This window comes from Neophocaena asiaeorientalis, unplaced genomic scaffold, assembly GCF_003031525.2.
Source record: "Neophocaena asiaeorientalis asiaeorientalis breed wild unplaced genomic scaffold, Neophocaena_asiaeorientalis_V1.1 scaffold113, whole genome shotgun sequence".
NCBI lineage: Eukaryota > Metazoa > Chordata > Mammalia > Artiodactyla > Phocoenidae > Neophocaena > Neophocaena asiaeorientalis.
The window spans coordinates 3,476,988-3,497,823 of NW_020172316.1; the positions used below are offsets into that span (position 1 = coordinate 3,476,988).

General features: G+C 36.8%; 1 protein-coding gene across 2 annotated transcripts in view; it reads left to right on the forward strand.

Annotated features, from left to right (window-relative positions):
• The first annotated feature begins 9,620 nt into the window (after window positions 1-9,620).
• PDE1A (phosphodiesterase 1A) overlaps window positions 9,621-20,836 on the forward strand; it is a 249,836-nt gene continuing 238,620 nt past the window's right edge. For both annotated transcript variants that reach the window (XM_024766769.1, XM_024766778.1), the window contains exon 1: window positions 9,621-10,045. In XM_024766769.1, the coding sequence (XP_024622537.1) occupies window positions 9,993-10,045 (53 nt within the window). In that variant the 5' untranslated portion in view covers window positions 9,621-9,992. The remainder of the gene's footprint in view (window positions 10,046-20,836) is intronic.

Sequence of the window (20,836 nt, forward strand, 5' to 3'; positions counted from 1 at the left end):
ACTGTATACCAGGTGAAGAAGTTAGTATAAAAAAATGTCCCTATCTTGAAATACAAGTAGCATGCAACAAATGAAATTCTCATATTATGAGAGATTCTTGGGGATGGAGATCAAGGAAACAGCAGATTTACTTCTTTGAGCTCAGGGGCACTTGTGAGTAAGCCCTTTCTGAGATGAAAAGCAAGAGGAATTCTGGAAAGGTTGGGAAGGTGAAAAACTTGACAGTGAAGGTTCCTTCAGATTTCAGGAGTCTATGATTTTATTTATAACAAATAACTCACTATCTCAAGGCCAAAAATGGATATCCATGAGCTCCTATACTGAAACAGTGTATACATTTAAAACAACAGCAATGTTCTGTATTTGTTGAACAATTGAGGAAAGTGAGTTCACAATCTCCACAATTTTAAGAAGGTTAGAACCAATTAATAATGATACTTGGAGCTCATCATTGGAAAAGGGAATTGTTAATGAAACAGGAGCAAAAGAAGAGGGAGAAGATAAAAATGCAAAATGACTGTGAGAAACAGAGAAAGGGAATCAAAGTGAATCATATTAGATGGCCTTAATCATTGGAGGCACTAGTGGTTGAATGCACGGGCAATGGAGGAAAGCAGTCCTGGGATCAAATCTTTGCTTGGCCAGTCCCAGTTGTGCAATATTAACTACCTCTAAAATTAGGGATTCTAACTCCTGTGCCAGGTTGTTGTCAGGAGATTTCAATATAGTAGGGTTTGTAGAGTATTCGGAAGTGCCTGGCTCATAGTATGTGCTTAGTGAATGCAACAGTTGTCAATATTCTCCTTGTAGTGGAATATGGTGGGTAGGTAACCACATAGGTAACTCTGAACTTTACAAGTCTATGAATGGGACCCATCCAGCTTTTTTGGTGAAGGTTAAGTATCTATCTAATAATGTGATTTTGAAAGAGGGTAGGGAATTCTAATTAATGAATTAATTTTTTAATGATTTGGGTTGCTGGTGAGCATGATTTTAAAAAGGGGATGCATTACAGACATGCACCTCAGCATTGCAGAGCCATTCTGTATATTGAGGATAGAACCACAACTTCATTTATATATTTAATCTGACTTGTTTTTTTCCTAGAGTTTGTCAGTGATATTTTGACCAAAAATTTTATTTATCCACTTTTATTCAGTAAAGATTATACAGCAAACAAATAGTAAAACTTAAAATTTAAGACCTCCATATTTATTCTCTTTTTTTGGTTCACTTACCCATGCATGTGTAATGCTTACGTTGTGAGAATGACCCAAATCAAACTAATGTGTCTCTGAAATCAAGCCTGAATTCTTGCTAGGGTGGTACCTAATTCAAATGATCAGAGTATTATATTTTCCAAGATGTGATAGTAAACCAAGATGCCTTTTTCTTGAAGATCTGAAATTCATCTGAAACAATTAATAGCAGAGGGAAGTCTGCTATTAAAACATATTCTAGTGTGATTATGGGGAGGCAATGTTAGTAAGAATAAAGATATCAGCATCAGATAGAACTGGATTCAAATCCTATTACTATAACATACAAGACATACAGCCTTTGGCAGCTTATATAATTTTTCTCAATTCTAGTTTCCTTCAGTGTTCCTTGAAAGTAAGAAAATCTACTTTCTAGGTGTGTTATGTAGAATTAACTGAAATAGTGCATATAAGGTAGTCTGTCTAACATATAGTAAATGACTAATAAACACATATCAACTCCCTTGCTCCCATACTTTCCATTGGGCCAGGTGGAGAAAAGAATAGATGAGGGAAGACTGTCATTTTCTAGGACTATAGAGCAGGATAAAAGTTCATAATGTTTAAAAAAGATGCAGAATTTCTAAGATAGACTTGGTTTCCAGTATTTTGTCAGGTATTGGGCCTTGTGTTAGATGATGCAGTAGAAAATGTGTTTGGTGCTGGGCTTGGGAAAATGTTCAATGACCAGCTTAAGTCTGCTATGGATTTAAATTAGAGTTTAATTAAATGAATGTACAAATAAATTATGCTAACTATAATATGTCATGGAACAATTGATAGGAATGATGCATTGTTATGAAAAATAAGATCATACTTCCAGAGATGAGATTTACAAGGGTAGATCATTTCAATGCATATGGAATAGGGGAAAGTCAGCAGAAGTAGAGAGAAAAGCTAAAGTGGACTGAGTTTTTTGAGAAGTGAATGGATAGAAGGGTACAAATATATGTGGTCTGTAGTTATTCTCTCTGTTAATAACATTTTTATTTTAAAAAGGTATAGGGGTAAGCGAACAATTTCTTTACATTTGAGTTATTTATATAGAACCTACCACACGTACTATTAAAAACTTGCAAACTGAGTGAGTGGCTGCTTCCATTCAAAGTCAGTGTGAGTCACGATTATCTCTACTGCTGTCTAATTCTAAAAGCTTTGAGAGTCAATAGGCTAGCATTTAGGAATTTTCCATTTACTGACATTGATTCAATACATTTCTTGGTGGTAGCTCCACACATTTATTCATAGGCATTACTGGAAGCTTAAGACAGATTTAAAAATACCTGCCAATTGGATTTAAAGTCATGTTGAAACCAAGCTTAAAATATGGAGGAAAGCTGGTAATGATGACTCAGTACGGAAGCTAAGTTAATGATTTAGTGATGAATTTCAGATATGCAGGGAAACTGAACCAGTCTCAGCGTGCAACTACCTTTAGACAACTTTCACTGACTGAAGAATTGCCGATAAGAACATTTTTGGCATGTTTCGAGAGTAATGGAATCCTTTGAATCAAATGCTTTTAAACCGTGATATCACATTGATTATTTTCCTAATTGCAACTCCTCTTCTTATGTGATGGTGCAGCCTCTGTGATTCTGCAGGCTAACGTGACGGTAACCACTCCACACTGCTTCAGTAACAATGTACCCTCCAAATCATGTGTTGTTGCCTGGTGCTTAGGGCTGATATAACACTGCTTGCCTTTCCTCTTAGCCTGTTTGCTGAATATCTATTCATCCTTCAAGGCCCTGTCCAACCTTCTCTTTCTTAGTCCTCTGACTCAAACGGGATTTTACATTAAGGAGGTCTCTTTCTTTTATGTTTATTTAACTACTTACTATGCAAAAGCCACTTCCTTTTATAGTAGATTTAATGTTGCTTGATACACATTGAGCGGTGGGTTGGTGTTTGGTTATGAGAATAGTTTTTAAATGATTCTCTTTGTTGTTGATGTTTTCACAGAATGTCACACTCATTCAAAGGAAGTTGTTTGACTGCCAGCACTAAAGGCTGTCAGAACTTGTGGGAGTGCTAAGTGGAACCAATCAAATTCTAACTGACCTGTTTCTACACTTCAATGACAAAGAGGAATTTCTCCTACTTTGTGAAGTGGAAAGGCTCAGCTCTCATACCTGGCTGAAGAGTTAGCCAATTTGGGGGACAGATTTTCCTTGCCACTTGAAGCTATAAACCTGGTCTTCCTTATTAATTAATTTTAGAAAATAATTCTGATGTAATTTTTATTGAGTAGACAATAACCTTTAAGTCTGACACACAAACAAGAAAATCTAGTTTAAATCCATTAACTAGGTAGAATGTGCTTTTTGCCCCAAGGCAGAAAACATTTTTAGTCAAATTGAGAACCATTTCCAAAGTGATTTTTAGATGCCTTGTCAATTTTAATATCCCCATTGTATTTATTCTCAGATAAGTAGAGTTCCTGATTTGAAGAAGTGTAATGACAAATATTTTAAGATGAAACACATACGTAATTATTAGAAAATGTTTTGAAGCATTGCAAGAGATCAGTGAGAATCTATTTTTAGGTTATTACAGACAACACATGAGGGAAAACACATTTTCGGGATAACTTGACTAGATTTTTTTTTTTTTTTTTTTTTTTTTTTTTTTTGCGGTATGCGGGCCTCTCACTGTTGTGGCCTCTCCCGTTGCGGAGCACAGGCTCTGGACGCGCAGGCTCAGCGGCCATGGCTCACGGGCCCAGCCGCTCCACGGCATGTGGGATCTTCCTGGACCGGGGCACGAACCCATGTCCCCTGCATCGGCAGGCGGACTCTCAACCACTGCGCCACCAGGGAAGCCCTAGATTTATTTTTAAGGTAGTCAGGAACAGTTAGATGTTCTGATCTTTCCCTTAGTTTATTGCATCCTGCAGAATGGATGTATTCATTCACTGAACAGATGGATGTATACACAAATAATTGCACAAATTATGATATTGCTATGAGGGAAACAGTGCTGAAGTTACACAAAATTCAGATGGGCTTGTCAGAGTAGTCACCTCTGTGAGGAGGGGAAACGGCAGCTGCATATGAGCAGTGGGCAGGAGGAAGATCATCTTAGGCAGAGGGAGTGGTACATGGAGAAGAGGCAGGAAAGAGTGCCAGTGTCGATGGAACAAAATGCCAGTGTCGATGGAACAAAATGCCAGTGTGGCTAGTGTGGAATGAGCCAAAGGGTCAAAGTTTTGAGATGGAAGTATAGGTAGATGAGGGCCAGATAGGGCAGAAGGTTAATATTGTGGTATAGTTACTCACTATGTACCCACAGAAATGAATGAATAAAAAAGCTCCATAACATAATGGGAACAATGTGCTTTTCTCTCTTCCATCTTGATGAACATGATCTTTCCTTTTTGCAGTCAGCCAGGCATCCATCTTCTTCATGCAGTGTGGGGAGTGGGGTTAATATTATCAAAGTGAAAGACAAATAAGAGGCCCAGCTTTGAATACCTAAATGGAAATTTTGAGCCTTCAACAAGACAATAGTGCTGAAAGCCAGGCTTTGTTCACACCAAAAAGGGTTTCCTAAATTCCTGTGATCCAGGCTTATAGACTTGAACACTGAGTTTATTACAAACCATGGACAAAAGACACTCAAGAGGTAAAGTAAGGGATTTTCTGCCATATGAGATGGGGAAAGCATACCTCTTCTGCCCTGGTAAAGGATAGAGAAGGGAACCCTGATAGAAGGCAATTTATGCAAATGATCAAACAAGGTTTTTTGACCTCTTACCTCTGAGCTGAAATCCCAGGGTGGGGAGCATATTTCATTGAAAGTGAAAGCTTACAGCACAGTTTTCCAGTGACTTAGTGAGTAGACTACAGCAGAATAAAAATGGTGGTATGGTATGGTATGGTCAATCCCAGGACTTCCTCAGTGCTTGTGTTGGACTGAGGGCTCAGAAAGTTCTGCTTGACCAGTGGGGAATTCAGAAGTCAGCTGAGATGGGCCAGTGTATCTGCCATGCTCCTGCCGTGCCCACAGCAAGGGGTCAGGGGATCCCACAAAGAAGTCAAGCATTAACAACCTTGGCAAAGATCCAGATGAAGGATGGGGAAGGGGAAGGAAAAAATTTCCCTTTATGCTTTTTGGGTTCTTCTGGCTGGTCTAAGAATTAAATTGACATGAGACAGATTAACAGGTTAAAATCAAATTTAATTACATACGTAATGGGACCACATAAGAAAAATGAGACCCAGGGAGAAGTTAGGCAATTATATAAGATGGCTTATATGCCATCTGAGAGAAGGAGAAGGAGTAGAGTTTGGGACTTCAAAGGGGAGGAAGGCAATTCACCTGGAGACTTTGGTCTCCAGGTCCAGGAGTTCCCCCTACCACAACTAGCCCATATTCTTCATAGATATCTATGGTGATAATGCTCTTCCTGGATCAGGCCCTTTATCTAAATTCTTTTAGGCAGTTAAGGAGGTAAAAAAGAAAGACTTCCTAAGTTATTTGTTTCTTAAAAATAATCAGCCTAAAATAATCCTCCTGCCAAAGAGACACATTTTGGCGTGGCAAACTTTGCTTCCCTACAGATGTGACTGAGACTTAGAGAGTCTTGCAGCTCTGGTAAAGGCTGAGATTGGGCTCAGTTAGAAGGAGATGATCATAGTTCCCAAACTGATCCAACTGAACAAACCAGCCAGGGATTTCAGCAGTAGATGTCAGCAGGGAGCCAAGTGACCAGACAGATAAGGGACATGTTGCAGATTCCAGAGAACACAAAGGAGAGCAGGAACCTGCTGGTTTGGGTCTGAGGCTACCTTTTTCCTGCCACTACAAGGTCACAGAAGCCCACCTATCTATAAACTCAGATACCTCCTTGAAGAAAAACTGTGGGTTGGAGGAAATACATAAAAACTGAACATTTACCAGATATGACTAAGATTTTAGAAAAAGAATATACAAGAATATGATGAGGTAGCATTAATTAGCACTTTGTGTTAATTCATTCTATAAATAACCATTGAGTGTGTCTTATTTATCATGCACAGGGAATACAACAGACACTAACCCTTGTCCTCCTGGAGCTTACATTCTAGTGAGAGTAGTTCCCTGTTGAAGCTATAGAAAAAAAGAAAACAAAACACATAATTAGAAAAAAGAAAACACCTAATTAGTAAAATAAAGATGGGACAATTTATTTTCACATTCAATAGTAGTGTGTTATATATCTTTAATTCCACAACAGTGGGGATGAAAAGTATTCTGGTGGTATGCATGACCTTGCTGTGGTTAAGAAGAGCTAAAAATGATTACAGAGTTTATTCCTGCTTGGACACTAACTTTAAATAACTTGACGTCTTAACATGCAGTCAGTCATAGAGTCACAAAAATATGGGGCTGGAAAGACATCTTAGTTTGACTGGTAAGGAAACAGATGTGCAAAGAATTGAAGATACAATCACTGCTATAGTTGGGATTTAAATATATGTTCCTTGACATTAGTCCAGGGCTCTTTATAATGGAACAGAGCTTCCATTCAGATCTTAATAGAACATATTCATTGGTTATTTCACCTTGATATCAATAGGCCCTTTCTTGGGCAGGCTCTTATGAGTATGGAGAACACAATGGGCCATGCAAAGATGTTTAAGTAGGGTAGAGGATTAGTAGAAGAATAGACACTCATTAGAGGGGCTAGTTTCTTCTGTTTCTCTTTAGCATGTGAATGATAGCCCAGAAAAGGCCCAAGCAACCTCAGAGGCAGAGTGTCCACCAAGGTGACAACCTACTCAGTAGGGGTAAAAGCGAGGGCTCAGGAATGAGGCATCTGGGTTCAAATCCCAGCTCTACCACCTATCAGCTAGCTTCATAATCAGTTGGGAACCTTGTAGCAGGAAAGTTTTTAAATAAAAGATCAAATGCTGTCTCTAACAGTGCTGAGTTTTTGTTGTTGTTTGGTTTGGTTTGAGTTCTGGCACATTTTTAGGTGAGGCTCACGGTGTGAACAGGCAAAGGAGTTTTCTGTGGGAGGTAATGCCTGTAGGCAGAATGAACTGTCCGGTCTCCTCTTGGGGAGGAGCTCAGGGCTGTGAGAACAGAGGAGCTAGGGGGCCTCGAGGAAGGTTCGGAAGATGGAGGAGACGAGATCTTGCCGGTGGTGTTGATGGTGCCTTTGCTGTCTGAGCTGGACTCAGAGTTGCTGCCCCTGCAGTAGGCGCCCAAGCCTGGGAGGATGCAGATACAGACGGCAGCAGAGGAGCAGTGGATGGAGGGGCCGCTCAGGGTTGTGCTTCCAAGAGACACGCAGGATGGGGCTTCTTGATTCTTGTCATCTGGGTCAGGGGCCGATGACAGTCTTTTCACACTGTTGTCGCTCTCTGAGCTCTTATGCTTCACAGCTCCCGCCAATAGCTTTGCCTGGGAGAATTTGTTCTTGGTGCCTGTACATGTGTGTAGTGGGTGGGAGTGAAAGGGTTAGGCTAAGTCATACTGAAAAGGAGTTCACCATAATAGGAAAATTACAAAAATCATTTCCGATCCCCACCCCCAGAAAAAAACTATTCAAAATAAATTATCCTTAGTATATTTTAATAGGAGATTTAGTCTTTATTTTTATGATAAATTTTAGTATTTTGCACAGTACAGTTGTTAAAGACTATATATTTTGCAATTTAAGCAACAATAGTGAGGTTTTTTCATCTTATTGAATACTACATTAAATTTGAATAAGTTAACAGAGCAAACTTTTCTCTCAAATATTAAGTTTAAATGCTGTTAGAGAAAAAGTTAATGAAAACATTTAAGAAATACATATTTTTCTTTGTGCCAAGTGACTAACTTACAGTTATCTTCTTAGGGCTCCTTAAGTTCTAAGATTGGATTTAAAAATAAATATAGTGTAAAATATAAGTGGGAATCTAAGTTTTCTACCTTAACTTCAGAGCAAAAAGAATATAAACCTAATGCAAGCAATGATGTTATTTTATGGATTTTCTGTAATAAACTTTAACAACGTTTAGATTCTGCAGTTGATAAATCAAGCCTTTGAGCCTCAAGTAAGATTGTATACTTGCTTGTCATTTGAACTGTACCTTGGTTAGATGTTTATTAGTATTCCTGTTGAGTTCCTTCCATCATGTTAATGAAGAAATCATCTCAGGTTTCTAAAATCAAAGTAGACAAAACGAAAGTTAATAATAGAACTAGGACTAGAACCTACTTATTTTATTTTTAGTTCATTGCATTCTCAGACTGATTCCATTTCCTAGTGTGGATTAGAACTGCTCAATATGATCAATGATTTATTTTTAATTCTCTTCTTCTTTGTCTCTCCTCTGGGAGGAAAAAAAAAAGGTGTTCTTGCTCCTGTGGACATATTTAGAGGGTGCTAAGAGCTACAGGTTGTCACCATAATGATCATATCCCCCTCTGTGACATTTGATCCTTATTTGTATGGATTATTCAACTAAAGCATGTGTGTCTCTCAGTTTTTTCACCTTTTATTACATGTATATTTTTAAAACATTTTAATCGTGCTTTGAGATGGTTTATTTTATTACATAACATACCTCTGGCCTGGAATCTCATGACATTATCGATTGAGTAGAAATTTTTTTAGTGATTTAGATACAGGAATGTCTCCAAAATAAGTTATATTAAAATATGGGGATTCGCCTTATCTGTAACTTGAACAAAAGTCCCTGCAGTGTGAGTCTAAGTCTTCCAAGTAAAACAATTTTTAATGTCATTTATTTTCAGCTGTTCACAGCTTCTTGTATCTACTTTTCTTTCTTTTTATTTTCATAAATTAAAATTTGATTGTATAATATAAAAAACTTAGGTTCCCAGGGAGTTTTGGGGGACTTAAAAAATTGTGTTTGTGTGTGGGTGTGTGTTTCCATATATTTTTTGCAGTTTCCCCTCTTAGTTGGAAAGCTACACTTGGGTACAGATATCTGGGTACAATGTCACTGATGGAATTAAGAAATTTTTGTTTTTCTAACTTTTGTAGCTCCGGCTAGCTTCACAGGGGTTTCTATCAGTTGAAATGGCATCTTCGACTTCAGCCAAGTGTAGGTTATTAGGTTATGAGTGCCAAAAATGTTGAGTCGTCTCCACACTTCATCCAGCAAGAATAAAAGCAAGATTGTAAAATAATTATAATCTCTTGAATCAAAGCCAGCCATGCAGCCTGAGTCCATCTTTCTTCATTAATTTGTATACAGTTCTTATTTTAACAGAACAAACTTTCAGAGGGTACTCACATGGGACTGCTGAACCAGCTGTACAACTTTTATTTTGAAGAAAAAAGTTGAGCCTCAGAACGGGCTGTTTTAAAGACAGGGAGGGACTTAGCTTTTCCGAGCTTGACCAGCATGTGGAAGGAGTGCTCTCATGGCTGCAATAACCTAGGGAGCTCCTACCTGGGTGCCACGGGGGTAGGAAGGTTTCTGTTTGTTTTGTTCTGTTTCTGAGGGTCCTGTGCACTCCTCTTGTCCGTGTCAACGTGACTCGGTGTTTTTGCACACCCTGCTCTGTGGGGGAGTGCCCCAACGTGCCTGTCTTATGTGGCCTCTATGGACACACTGCTCAGCTGGCAGAGAGCAGGGAAGTTTTCTCGAGCACCCAAAAAGAGAAAGAGAAAACTACTTTTTCCTTCTGGGCTCCTTGCAGCACAATAGATCAGGATAAGCTTCCACATTCTCTCCCTGGATTTCTGGAGTGGTTTCCAGGAACAAGTTAAACTTTCACCTTTAAATGGATGACCATGTCACAATCAGGAGGAAACATCTCCAAAGACCCATCTTTAGGTAAGTGATGCTACCTACATCCTAGGTGGCTCCAGGGCTATCAGGAAAAGTAATTTCTCTTTTTCATACTTAACTTGGGAATTCTGGCACTAAGCTACAGCGAAGCAATAAAGAGTGTGCCTAAAGTTTAACTTAATGCATACTGAAGGAGTCCTTTTATTTTCTATTTTCGGAAACCCTATGCCCAAGCTTTTATTAATTCTTCAAAATGTATTTTAGAGATGCATTGCATTAGCTTTTTATGCACATGAATGACATAGCACTGGAAAAACTTCTGAAACATTATGCAATCCCTCCCTGTTTCTAGTGGTTGCATAGCCCTGTAAATGGGAAATGTTGTGCTTGGTTCTTTCAACTGATTTCGCTCAGAGGTAGTATTTCAGTGCTGTGAATGCTACACTTTTTTGAAGTAATATATGGGGAGACAAATTTGAACTTGATGGCTATTATACTAGAGTGTGTACATCTTACAGCTAGTTCAGGAGTATCTGTATAGCAGTTAAAGAAACAGTAGGGCAATAGGAGATATTTTACACTGGGGTGGAATCTTGGGCCAGGCAGAATTGGATCTAGTATAATGGATTGGGCTAAGGTTTTATTTGAGGGGAGAGACACTCTTTTTCTAAGACAGCAGCAATTTCTTCATTGACTCTATAACTCCTGATTCTTTAGTTACCTGTTATGTGCTTTAGAATCCAGAATTGGGAATTAAGAATTTTAAAGTAGCTAGAAAATGAACACAAACAATTTCTGCCTCTTAAAACAGACAATTTAAAAAAGTTAATTGTATAATAAATTTGTGTTTCCCCCCAGGTAATATCTTAAATATAGCAAAGATACTGCATGTTAACAATACTAAATGTTAAAGTCAATTTGCAGCCACTGGTTGTTGATCTTGAATTAACAACAGGATGATAGAAGTTTATGGGTGGAATTCCTGACATTCCATCGTTGTTAAATAATGAATAAGAGTGGGCCTCAAGGAGTATAGTTATATAAAATGTTTCAATTTTATGTATTGATTAAGCATTACAACAATATTATTAGTAGAAAATAATATACTCTTGCAATGCTTAAAACAAAATGTTAGCCCAAATCTGTTTTAAAACCTTTTGAAGATAAATATTTTTAAATCTATATTATGGATTTCATATAATGTGTCTACTTAAATATGCATTTGTAAATTTAACCAAAAATCCGAAATGACCGCCCCATTATGGCAGGAACTGGAAAAGTTCTTCCAGTCCCTACATAATTCACTTCTATTTTCTCTCAAGTGCATGTGTGACTTCAAAGAGGTATGAGAGTTGCACAGATAATTCCAAACTCAACCGCACTGAGGCATCACTTGAAGAGGGCACCTTCAGAAGTTCAGGAGGGCAAGGTTATGTTGGATAAAATCAGATCCACTTAGCCATCAACTTTAGTGTATTACTCCATTGTGGAGCTGTTGTGATTTGTGACAGGTGATCTTTCATTGGTTTATGCCAAATCCTTGTCTCCTCCTGATAAATTATATGCTAAGGTGCCACTCACAGGGGAATTGCAGTTCGACTGTGCTTCTGTTATTTTTCATATAAAAAGCAGATCCTTTGTGGAAGGTGGGATTCTTTGTCCACATAATTAGAATAAAATTTGGTAAATTCAAATGATTGCTTCATGATCCTGATGACCTAGAAGAGAAAACACACCTACCAAAGAGGACATACTTTCACCCAGGCAATTATTTCAAGTAAGTGTTGAAATGGGTCCCTGACTGAAAACAGATTAAGGCTAGATGTAGGGTGGGACTGATTGGTCAACTGGCATGTTGACAGCTGACTTTGCTTTAATCAGGATGTGATTGTGATGAGGGAAAAGGGAGGTGGAGAGTATCTTAAAAGATCCAAATGACTAGATGTAATTCCTCAGAGAAAGTTTTAGGCTGTTCTTTAGTAATGGGCTTTCTAATAGCTAGTTGTGCTTTTGGGCAAGCTGGGAAGTGGTTTAAGCTTGGCTTTGGCATCTTTGGCCCATATCCCATGTCTCACTTCATTTTCTTTGTCAGCCTCCTTTCGCAGCTCCCTTGTCCTCTTGGGCTCTTCCTGGGCTGTCCAGCCTTTCACACTGAGACATCCTTCTAGGCCTGCCCTTTCTGGTCAGAGACCCATGTACCAGACCTTTCCTTCTCAGTATGTACTTGTGTACACCCCGCTTCCTAAGGGCTTTGCACACTGTTTCTCAATCCACATGGTAAGCAAATCTGTGCTAGAATGTTTCATATGTGCTAGTTTACAAGTTTAACAGAAATTTTGTGAAGTATCTTTGCTTTTTATAAATAATTCATTTAAAATTTTAGTCTTTAAGAGAGATCAGCCCAGAATTTATTTTAGGAACATCTGACATATTGACACCATTCAAATTTCTATATACATGCTACTTTCTTCTGGACTTGAACCCACAGCTTTAATTCAATTCACCTGGCATTCTCTGGTTGAGTAGACCTGTCCATAATCTGGGATATGGCACTGGGGAGGCCAGACATGATAACAAAAAACAAACCTTACCGACCCTCACAAGGCAGATCATCTAGTATATATCTAAGTAACCATGGCACAGGCCGATCATGGGTGCCAAAAAAGAGGTAACAACATCGTGGGAAATTATAATGGAAAAGACAGATTTCAGACTAATCTGGTACTAAGTGAATTGAGAAAGATAAGAGCAAGATTTTTTAAATTTAATTTTTGAGACTGAATTAATATCAATTTTTCACCAACATGATCTCCCTAAATTTCAGATAGTAAAAGTCATCCATCAGGTGTAAAAAATTTGAGAGATTTTTAGAGGAGATGATGAATATTGAAATTCCATTGCTGGTATGCTATTGGGAAGGCTGGGAGGAATCTTACATGCTATTAAGAAACTGTCTCTAAGAATGTGTCTCCTACAGTGCTGATTCCCAAATCATTTCACATAGTTAGGTTATTAAATCTATGTTTTAAAAGTCTACCATGGAAATTTTAGATATACATTTTCATGTCAGATCTGTGAAGCAGGGAACAAAGGCAGAGTTTCTTTTATGGCCGAGGTGGGAATATATATGATCTCTTTCATGCATTTCATATGTTACTTTGGGATCAATGAGACTATTCAGTCCTGAGCATATATAAATGATGCATCTCAGACATATTTTGTGGTTCTGCCTGCAGATGTTCTTGCAGCTCAGACTTGTACCAAGAAGAGATGGTTCTGCCTTTACTCAAGAGAAACACTTTAGGCTTTATATTGTAATTTTCCAGGAAGGAAACACTGTTACAAAACATGTATTAATGTGTTTTCCATCAACAACACTGAGTTTGTTCCTCAGCACTTAGAAAATAAAATTGCATAGATCTTTAAAATCCAAGATATGAATCAACACGATATGAGAGCCCTCAGATACACACATTCTTTAGACCTTTAAAAACTTCTTTTTCTGTATTACTACAGTTTTATCTCTAGTAATCATAATCTCTTTATATAAAAAGATTCATCAATTTACAGCACATTTCAGATGAAGTACCTTTACGTAACTTCAGTAAAACAATTGCTGAAGACACTTCCATCTTATTGCATACGCATATTGCTTAGTGAACTTTCTATATTCCTAGGGGATGAATCAATCTTAGACTTTGATACACGAAAAATCTGTTTCTCCTAATAAAATTGCATCAGTGAAAATAATTCTTATCTGAATTTCACTGCCATGAAGTGTTTAGTGTTTAAGTCTGGGTTTTTGTTGTAATTATCTCCTCCCACTTGATTTGATATTTTATTTTATCAAATTCTATTGTATGTGCATCTTTTCTTTTTCTGTTTGTTGCTCAAATTCTTTCTGAAAGTAGGTAGAAAAATGAATTAAAAAAATAAATTGAAACTCTTCTTACATGTTAAGACTTATTTAGTATTTTTTAGAACCAACAACCTTTTGAACCTCTTTCAGAATTCAAAAGTGGATAAGTTATTTTTGGGGTGACTTCTCATTAGAAATAGCACTAAAAAGCTACAAATGAAATCATACAAATAGTTCTTCATCAGCCCTAGAATTGAGAACCGGTCTATGCATACAGGAGCTGAGACAGTAAAGTACATGTCGAATGGCTGCCAGGGCCCAAGACCAATGAAAATCATGTTGGATTCTTCATAGCATTTAGAACATGCTGTTTCTTCTCTTTATGTCTTTTCAAAGTTTTATTTTTACAAGTGTCTGTTAGCAGAGGAATTCTGAGTGTATTTTTGGCAGGCATATTCTCTTCACATGAAGATGTAGAAAGCAGTGAGATGCCTAGGAAAAGAAAAGCGGTCCTAATTTTGTTTGTTTGTGGACCTACTGGGGATGGTTAGTACCCTATTGCTGGGTCTGAATTCTAATTTCTAGGTTGTGATCTATTCTTTATAGAGGAATAGCATAAAATATCTGTTACATATTTAAAATCATACACCTTTTGGACTGTAATCATTTTTATTTAGTCCCACTTTATGCTCAGTGTATCAACATCAGTGTCAAAGCTAGATCAGAAGTTGCTAATATGCAGGGATGACACCACATTTCTGATTTTTAGACAATAATAAGGAATCAGTAATATTACTGATTTTTAGACAGTAATAAGGTGGAACACCTGATTGCTTTGCTGATTTACAGTAGTTTTCTAGGTGTTAATTATTCCATGTTTCAGACCCATTTCCTTCAGTGTTTTGGGAACAATAGAAAACGTGAACAAATAATATAAAATGCAAAATCACTTCAAAATTTAAACAAATTGTAATACATTATAGGACATTGGCATTTTTGTCTCATAAATATTTAAGTATTTATGACATTCTGTGCTTTGTCTCTTTTTAACACCTTCTCACAAAAAAAATGTGTACTTTAGAGAGAAATGTATTTAGTATAAAGTCATCAAAGTGAAAAGTAATTACATGGAAAAAAAAGTGTGAACTGTGGAAGTAGTATGGTATATTAAATACCTTTTCTTTTATGAAATGTATTTCCTCATAAGAAAAAGCTCTATGTAAGTCAAATCCAAAATATAACTCTATATTTATGAAAATATTTTACCAGTTTTTGTTTCTAGGAGATTGTGAATTCATTTATTTAAAAAAAAGAGAGAAAAAGGAAAGTGGATTGACTTGCAATGGCTACATAGTTATATACCGGAAATTTAGTTTCAGGGTTTTTTTTAAATGATAATTTTTATGTAACTGACAATTGATTGATAGAACAAAATAATTAACACTTATTTCCACTTGCTATGAAAGTGAAAAATACTTCTGGAGGTGGGAGGGAGGGAGGCACAAGAGGGAAGAGATATGGGGATATATGTATATGTATAACTGATTCACTTTGTTATAAAGCAGAAACTAACACACCATTGTAAAGCAATTTTACTCCAATAAAGATGCTAAAAAAAAACTTCTGGAAAATAGACATATGAATTTAAAGTCTATGACATTATCAGACACAATGCTAATTAATAGAAGAACAAATATATTTTATTACAGACATGTTCATTACAAATTAATCTTTTAGTTGTCTAGGTCAAGATGTTGTTGCTGCTGGTCAGAGGTCGTTGTATGACTTATAGGGAAGGAATAGACACAATTGATCTTTAAAATAAATTACAAAGATCAGGGTAAAACAACAAATACATTTGAATGTAAGATAGGAAATGTTTATCAAGGAAAAAACTATCAGACATTGTGGTGCCTTTTTTTACCCCAGTTGTGATAAAAGTAGCTCTAATTTTTTTTTTTTTTTTTTTTTTTGCGGTACGCGGGCCTCTCACTGTTGTGGCCTCTCCTGTTGCGGAGCACAGGCTCCGGACGCGCAGGCTCAACGGCCATGGCTCACGGGCCTAGCCGCTCCGTGGCATGTGGAATCTTCCTGGACCAGGGCACGAACCTGTGTCCCCTGCATCAGCAGGCAGACTCTTAACCACTGCACCACCAGGGAAGCCCAGCTCTAACTTTTAGATGGTCATCACAAATAGATAAACTGTAATTTGTCATACATTTTAAAGTCAGGAATTCAGTCCTTCTGATATTATTTCACCCACAGTTTACAAAAATTTCAATTATGTCCAATAAACTTATCATCACTAGTGGCAGCAACAGCAGTAGGTGGTAACAATACCAAGAGCTACTATTCATCAAAATCTTAGCATATTTTTAGACAAGGTACAAGCATATATTCTTCAGGGCAACTTCATGAGGAAGTATTAAATTCATAATAATTTTGGGTATGGATCCAGGAAAAAGGAATAGATTAAAACATGGGAAAGCATCTCTCACTCAGGAGCTATGCAAATTTTGTTTTCTAAGCTAGAGGTTCTTGGCACTGTTTGCATTCATCTAGGACATCAGTATGATTAGAAACTGCTTTTCAAAGATCTGAAATGTTTGAATTGAGGAAAATCAAGATTATGCAGGTAAAATGATCTAGTGGGGATAATTTTACGGCTTTATACCATCTGGAAAATTTTATATTTGGAATAATCAGCCTGTTACCTATAGTTTTAGGTAAAAAGCAATGAAAAATAATAATAATAGCAATGAAAAAATAATAGTAAGTTTAAAGATGACCTGTAGGTTTATAGAGAATAAGCTTAAAGAAGTCTGCAGTATTTATAAACCTAGTCTCTTTGGTTCTGTGACTCAACATGACATAATTTTGATAGTTCTCATGGGAAAGCTGCAGTTTGTTTATGTATTTGATTAAGGCCACTTGGACCTGATCTCTAATTGAGGAAAATCCAACGTTTCCTGAACTGGAGCTGCTGGAAGTGTAGGGGGCAATTCACAGTGCATTTGAAGGAACAGATGATAAAGCTTCCAGAGTTACCTTTGTAACATCCCAAGCCTGCTCCATTAGAGTCACATTATTTGTTATGGAGAACTGTAAATTCTGAGTCAAATTTGTGTCCATTTTTGGTGTTTTGGTGACTCTAGCTTTTAGGATCTTAGGATGTTATTTTTAGAAGTGTTATTACATCAAAACAGGTATTTAAATATTAATTATATACTCATTAACAAATTGTTTTTAGGCATTGAAAGTCATGGGCTTTTATTATGAAAATCATCGCTTCAGATTTAAAAATATTAATATTTAATTTGACATTTTTAAGGATCAAAGAGCTTGGAACAAATTGTTTGAAGACCTGTGGTAATGAAGAACAGTAGGGTTGTATCTTTAACATACAAATGTGGCGATTTTTTGAGTCCTAATTAAAGAAGGAAAAGAAAATTGTAGTAGGTCAAGTCACTTTTTAATTGTATCATTAAATGAAAATTTGGATGTAATTAGGGATGTGATAATCTGGACCACCTGTCTGTTGGAGATCTGTAAGGAAGATTTCAAATGCTTATAACCATTCCAGTGATGGTGTCTTTGAGAAACAACTAATAGAAATAGAGACTCTGTAATTTCTGTGCCCACTAATTAAGCATTGGCTTCTCAGTCCAGCTGCATCCAATTGTTTCTAATTCTGCGATCCCATGTCATTTTATCTGCATCTCTTTTACTGCACGTTTCACTCCAGTCTATTATAATTACTTAAGGGGATCAGCTCTCCTTCAATACTGTAGGATTCCTAAGGCTGGAATCCATATTGAATCTCTGTATTTCCTATAACTTTTGGTAGAATGTGAGTCATAAGTAAGAACTTACCAAGTCTTTAAACTTAAATACCTAAAGGGACCAGGTCAGTACTGTAAATGTTTGAAATAGGAAGTGCTGGGAACTGTGATAGATGGAAAACACAAAACATTTGGTTTCATATTTTTAAAAACACTGATAGACTGAACAAAATCCAACTGAAGCCTGTTAGCTGGTGACCCTTAAAACGAATGAATGATAGAATGAATAATTTGTTTCCTTAGGTCCACATAGTGGTCATCTCTCCATTTTCAGGGTGAATGATGGCCAATAAATCTTGGATGAAAATTCTGGCATCTACATCCAAGAGGATTACTAGAGGAGTGGGTACTTGGCTCTTGTTTCTAATACCAGTTAAAGAATGAGAAAACCAATATACTCCACAACATACTTATACTGATAATCTGTATATAATTTTGTAGCATTAAAGGAATAGATGAAGAAATATATAATTGTTGAATGAATAAAATGCATTCATTTTAGCCCCAACTTGAATTATCCTAGAATCAGGGAATTCAATGCTGATATCTTTGAACAATTATGACTTGTTAGAAAGTACTTTCTCAAGTGGAAATCTGTCTTCCTATCAATACAACTTTTTCTCTCTTAGTAGAACTGGCACAAGAAGGATCCAAATGTTCTCTTTCACAGGACAGCCTTTCAAACACTGAAGACAATTGTGTCAGCTATCACTGTTTTTAAATCTTCCTAAAGCATAGCGACTTAAAATGACATGAGTCTATAGATTAGCTGGATGGTTCTGTGATCTGTGCCAAAGTCGGTTGATCTCAATGAAGCTTTCTCATGCATCTGTGGCCAGATGGTGGGTTTGCTGTGAGCTGGCTGGTCTAGGAGGACCTTGGTTATACAACTTGGGTTTCCTCCACGTGTACCTCTTATCCCTCCAGCAGGCTAGACTGGACATGTTCTCACGGTAATAACAGGAATTCATGAAAAGAAGGATAAACTCACACTTTTTCAAGTCTCTGATTGAGTCAAGTTGCTACTTCTTATTGGAAAAATCAGAAAGTTACAAGACCAAGCCCAGAATTGGTGGGGGAGGGCATTAATAAAAGGAAACACATTAATTAATACAATTAATGCTCTCTGAAAGCTCTTATGCTCTTTCTGATTCTTCTTTCCTTTAGTCCAGCCATAGTTCATTCAGCCATTGAAGATACAGCAATAATTTGAATTTTTCTTTCATGCTGTTAAAGTTATCTGAGTGACCAGGGAGAATAGGAAAAAATATATATTAACAGAATAGTGAAGTCTAGTTGACCCTTCAGTGGCTGATGGGTCAAATGTGCCTTACCTGACTCCAGGGTTATAGCATGCCTGAGATTCCTGGTTTAAAAAGTTTAAAAAAGTTTAAAGTTAAAAAAGTTTCCCCTAATTGCCTAAAACATGAGCTATTACAAACATAATGACCTATACTTTCCTAACTCGTCTTGGAGAATTGATTTTACCAAGTGTCATGCTAACAGACTTGAGAAAATTAGTTGTTTTAATAAAAGCTGAATATAGTTAAGTATATAATTTTTGGCAATTCGATTACAATTCCATTAAAACTAAGACATGGAAAGAAGGCCTTGTAAATAGTAAAATAAAATAATACTTTCTTATTCATTTGAATAATATTCTTCTCATCTATAATGTGTATTCTCTAGGGATTTATGATTATTATCTTTTAAAAATGATTTATTTTTATGGGATAGATTTATGATATTGTTTTCTATTACTGAACCCTCCCAAACACTACCATAATGAGTAAATGTTTTCATAAAAGCACAAATTATAAAATTTCTCTTTTAAGTCATTGATTCACAAAATGAATGTTTGCTACTGACATTAGAATTGCAGTTTACAGAACTAAACTGAACTAAACTAAACTACACCAAACTAAAACAAAACAAAACAAAACTTCTGAAATTAACCTCAGGGATTCTGCTTCAGTAGGTCAGGGAGTAGAAAGCTTTGATTATTTCTTCATGCTCCCTGTTCTATGCTGATTGACAGCTAGATTGGGAGCCACTTTCCTTAATGATATAATTTACATAAAATAGGAATGGAAAAGCAGAGTAGTTTGGAAAACCTTTTAATAAAATTAGCATCAACATTGGAAATGTAAGCCCAATAATTTTTTTCAGGTGAAATGAACTTTGTTAATTTAATAAACAGGTAAAACATATTCTATGTGAAGCAGTATATCACCTCCCCTTACTCTCCCACCTCTGGCAACCACCAGTCTGTGCTCTGTATCTATGAGCTTGTTTTTTGCTTTGTTTTGTTTTAGATTCCACATATAGGTGAGATCATACAGTACTTTCTTTTTTCACTCAAAAATGTCTATGGGTACAGGGAATCTGTGCCTATGAAGAGGACTAAGTTTCTCCTCTAAAAACTCTGAAACCCTTTTTTAGGATGTAGGTCTATAAAGTACAGAGACAAATTACCATGGACTCCAGAGCAATTGTTCTCAGCATTGGCTGTCTTACAATCACTGGGGAATTGAAAATCCCAATACCAGGGTTGTATCTCAGACCTATTATATCAAAATTGCTGGATGAGACTCAGGAATCAGTGTTTTTTTAAAACTCTCTAGGTATTTCTAATGTATAGCCAAGTTTGAGAACTACTGCCTTAAAGAGAAGCACACATGAAAGACAATGACATAAGAGGCAGGAACAATTGAGAATGAACATTGAAGGGTGCCTAGGCTTTTGACAGGCAAGTAGCAGAAAGAAAGGACATCAAAAAGATGGCATGGCATAAGCAAAGACATGGGAATATAAAAGTTCATGAAGTGTTTGGGAGAGTTTTGCCAATAGGGAGAACTCCTGAATGGCCAGCATAGAGCTGAGCTTCTGTGTGTGGAAAAGATGTGTAGCTGAAAGTTTGGTTAGGGCTAGCGAGTCAAGGGCCATACTGCATTTATTTTGTAAATATGTGCTGTCACCCATCTGGTCTGTTGTTAAAACCGACAAACCTGATGAACCAAACTCCTGAGCTCGGTATTTCCAAAATGCTTTTTCATCATAGGGCACTATCCCCGCGAGATACTCTGAACAAAACATCAAATAAGTTTGGAAAATACTGCCTGTCATACTCATTCT